This window comes from Frankliniella occidentalis, unplaced genomic scaffold, assembly GCF_000697945.3.
Source record: "Frankliniella occidentalis isolate FOCC.00 unplaced genomic scaffold, Focc_3.1 Scaffold76, whole genome shotgun sequence".
NCBI lineage: Eukaryota > Metazoa > Arthropoda > Insecta > Thysanoptera > Thripidae > Frankliniella > Frankliniella occidentalis.
Window position 1 is genome coordinate 169,284 of NW_026267206.1, and position 3,568 is coordinate 172,851.

The 3,568-nt window shown below is 45.1% G+C and overlaps 2 protein-coding genes across 2 annotated transcripts in view; one reads left to right on the forward strand and one right to left on the reverse strand.

Moving 5' to 3' along the window:
- The window catches only part of LOC113204209 (probable GH family 25 lysozyme 3), an 85,523-nt gene that overhangs the window by 48,346 nt on the left and 33,609 nt on the right, over positions 1 to 3,568 (forward strand). The gene's annotated exons all lie outside the window — the stretch shown is intronic.
- Positions 1,356 to 3,568, reverse strand: part of LOC127749667 (uncharacterized) — a 13,625-nt gene continuing 11,412 nt past the window's right edge. The window contains exons 2-5 of the mRNA XM_052268755.1: positions 2,571 to 2,702; positions 2,087 to 2,260; positions 1,811 to 1,981; positions 1,356 to 1,701 (exon numbers count right to left, since the gene is read on the reverse strand). Coding sequence (XP_052124715.1) covers positions 1,546 to 1,701; positions 1,811 to 1,981; positions 2,087 to 2,260; positions 2,571 to 2,702 — 633 coding nt within the window. The 3' untranslated portion in view covers positions 1,356 to 1,545. The remainder of the gene's footprint in view (positions 1,702 to 1,810; positions 1,982 to 2,086; positions 2,261 to 2,570; positions 2,703 to 3,568) is intronic.

The window sequence follows — 3,568 nt, forward strand, 5'->3', positions numbered from 1 at the left end:
GCACTAACTTTTGCTAAATCGCTCTCCTCCGCCACACCACTGCGGCCGATGGCCACGTTCAGCAATCCGAGTGTTGATCTCACCCCATTCCCCCGAACCCCCTCCTCTGTGAATTTATTCTCCCCCCCCCTCTTCTTTTCCCTTCTCCCTCAGAGGGAAGGCCCGCACCAACTGCGCGTTCTGATGGCCCTCTCCTGATTGAGCAAGGCGGTTTGAACAGCTTCGGCTTTCACCTCCCCCCCCCCCCTCTCTGAGAGCCTGTCCCAGTCCCAGTCCAGCCCTGGGGACATTTATACATGTCGTGTTCGGCCCATAAAGTGGCCAGCCCATCAAGCCGCAGGGACGCCGCGCCAGCGCCGTGCGGCCCACGATTGATGTATGGTGGTCGGCGACATTTTGTTTTATGTGTATTATTTGATTGGTAAGTATATGGTTTGTCCGCATGTGGCGCTGCGAGTAAGTGGACAAGCGCTATTGAAGGCGATGCGGCTGAGGCGACATGGAAAATATATCTTTAAAAATGGTAAAATGTACTCGTTTCCAAAGGCACAGGCTCGAATGAGTTGCCGTGAGCCAGGTCTGGCTGACAGGAGGGAGAAGGGGGTGGGGGTGGGTGGGGGTAAAACGCTATGACGACAAAAAAGCGGAAAATTTACAGCCAATTTGTGATAAATGCGGTTGTCTTTAATTTTTTGTAATTTCTAAGTAGAATTCGTCGTACTTTCGTGGTAAAAGTGTAGTTACAAAACCGACGCATATCTACGTCAATTTTTTTTGGTTACGTGCGTCACGTTCTACTTAGATGTATACCCCCCCCCCCTCCCCCCAAACCCGTGCAGAATGAGGGGCGCTTGCCAAGGGAGAAATTAACATCGCAACCATAGCGTTTCGACGTTGATTTCACCATTGTTTCGACATCGCTCGTCTCCCATAGATCATCGGTTTTTCTCAAATAATCGTCGTTACAGTGCCGCATCCCCATGTCAGTGCAATCCGGCGCGCAGTTCACACGCTGGCACTCTCGCCAAGTTCAACACGCTTCCCTTTGGGAAGTAGTCCAGATCTGCCGCTTCTGCGACGTGCTTCCCTGTGCTATAGATGCCGCGACACCACGGCGACACAACGTTCGTTTCGAACAAATTTGTGCGCAAAACCGCGGCATGATTTCATACAAATGTCTGCACTAAGGTGTTCAAATCAATGCAGACATGTGTGCTAACATTGCTACAATTCGTACAAAAAGAAAGACACAAATATATAGTATGAAGTTTTACGCAAATATTAGGCGGGAATCTAAATAATCGGATGCAATCGATTAATCGGATGTTATCGATGTATCGGACTTAATCGATTAATTGGGTTTATTCGGTTATTTGGCTATTAATGCAATAGAGTCGATGGCGATGCATCGGAATCGAATATTTTATCGCGATGATCGCAATCATCGGCCGATTACAGAGAATATCCGTCATCGACCAGGCGCATTTCTTTCTTGATCGCAGCAACACAGCCACCTTAAATAATGAATGTGAAGCAAAGCGCATACTAATCATATCTTGGAATGACCCTACTCTCTGCGACCCAGCATCCAAAAGGTATTTTGTTGCCAGCTATGAATCTAGCCCTATAATGTCCATAAGGCATAACTGGAAATTTTGGAAATACCCAGGTCATTGCAGCATTTTTGATATCGTAAAATCCCTGTAAGTGAAAGAAAGCAGTGATTTTACGCAATTCAAAAAGTTTCACCCTGCACGAGTCTCTGCAACCATTTGACACAGAACAGTAAACAATAGTACCAATTAGTTACCGGCTCAATTTTGCACTCTGCATTTTTACTTTCTTTTCCCTTGTTAAAAAATGCTTCGTACACGAAAGGAACATGATCTTTCATATTCTGGCATCCCCTTTTTTTAAATTCAAATATAAAATTGTTTTCTTTCCACTGGTTATTGGACATAATATCAAGATTAAGCTTCGCCTGCAAAATAGACACATATTGATCAAGAACAAGTTGATAATCCTTCCCAATCCCTCCATTTCTCAGTACCATGCGCTGCAATATAGCAGAACAGCAATGCCTTACCCAGCCGGCGTTATCGTATGTACCATTACCAGCCGTTATATTTCCGTTCAGACGTTGTATCTCCTTTGGCGTTTTTGGGTTAAAGCGAGTTATATGAAAGTTCCATTTCCATGGTAACTTGTCGTAGGGTGGTCCGCAGTGGTAGAAGCGCTCGACGTAAACTATGTAGGGACCCTAAAGAACAGGGCGCAAAACAAAAAACTGTTATTTCCTCAATTTTGGTCTGATTATTGTGGATAATTATAAGTCTGCACTTCAGTATAAACGTCCATGTTTATTCCATTCCAATCAACAGTCGAACAAGAACAGGAAACAGGAAACGACAATAAGTTAAACAAAAGAAAGAACACTTTAGAATTATACAAAGCAAAGGCAGTGAATAACATACAGTCAAACAGAAACTGTCGCGAAACAAAACTGAGAGGGCTAAGTTTAACGAGACTAAGTTGACGACGTGTCAGTGACAGACAAGTGCACTACTTACTGCAAAAGAATTGATCACTCCTCCGTTAACGCGCAACTGGCTTGTAAGTGCGACGACCACTAGCTGGAGCAACAACGCGGGCCACCGGAGCTCCACAAGTGCATAAGCGGCACGAGATGCAGGATGTTCCACCTGTACAAGATGTGCCGTGGAGCCGATAGGCCGAGGCCAACGGTGGAGGCCACGGGCGGCGGTCATAGGAAGCCGGCGAGCTGAAGCCCCAAAGCTCAAGTTGTGTTCTGGGCTCCACTGGCGAGCCTCAACGGCACTATGAGCTGCCATGCCGCAAGGCCACCAAGCACCAAATAATTATAGGCACGCTTACTCAAAAAGATGGGTGGGGGTTTAAAATGTACAGTATTCAGATAAGGTGCCACGTGGACATTGCCACATTGCAAAAAAAAATGGCACCTGATGACATGTTTTGCGAGGCCAGTCGGCAAATTTTTAGCAAAGATGATGCCTTACATTCAGACTTTTTTGGGTTCCACTCCTGACAACGGCTGCTTTTGTGTGTGGATTAGTTCCACCTAGTACAATAGGTAATGCTATCAACATTAAAAATACCTCGGTAATTTAGTTTTTTTGACAGTGTGCCAGGATGTCTCGCCCGACCCGGCCCTGACAGGCGACACGCTAAACGCTACAACATACCGCTCGCTGCACATCAACACGAGCAGTTGGTAGTAAAGCCCTGTAAAGACGTGCACTGTACACTAACTGGAAAAGTACTTTTTCGTACAAGTCACATGTATTGATTTATGAAGATATAAATGTGTATAAATAGCACACAATAAACCCCAACCCCAACATATGATTTTTAGTTGATGCACAAAATTTAACACATTTCTGTATGAATAAGTATATAACTAAGCACGTTTTCGTACATAAATCCGTACGCACGAATCACTCCATACGACATGTACGAAGAAGCAGATCCCCGTTAGTGTGTGGAAAAACTGAAAAAAACTCTTTTAAGACGAGGCAGAACACTTAAC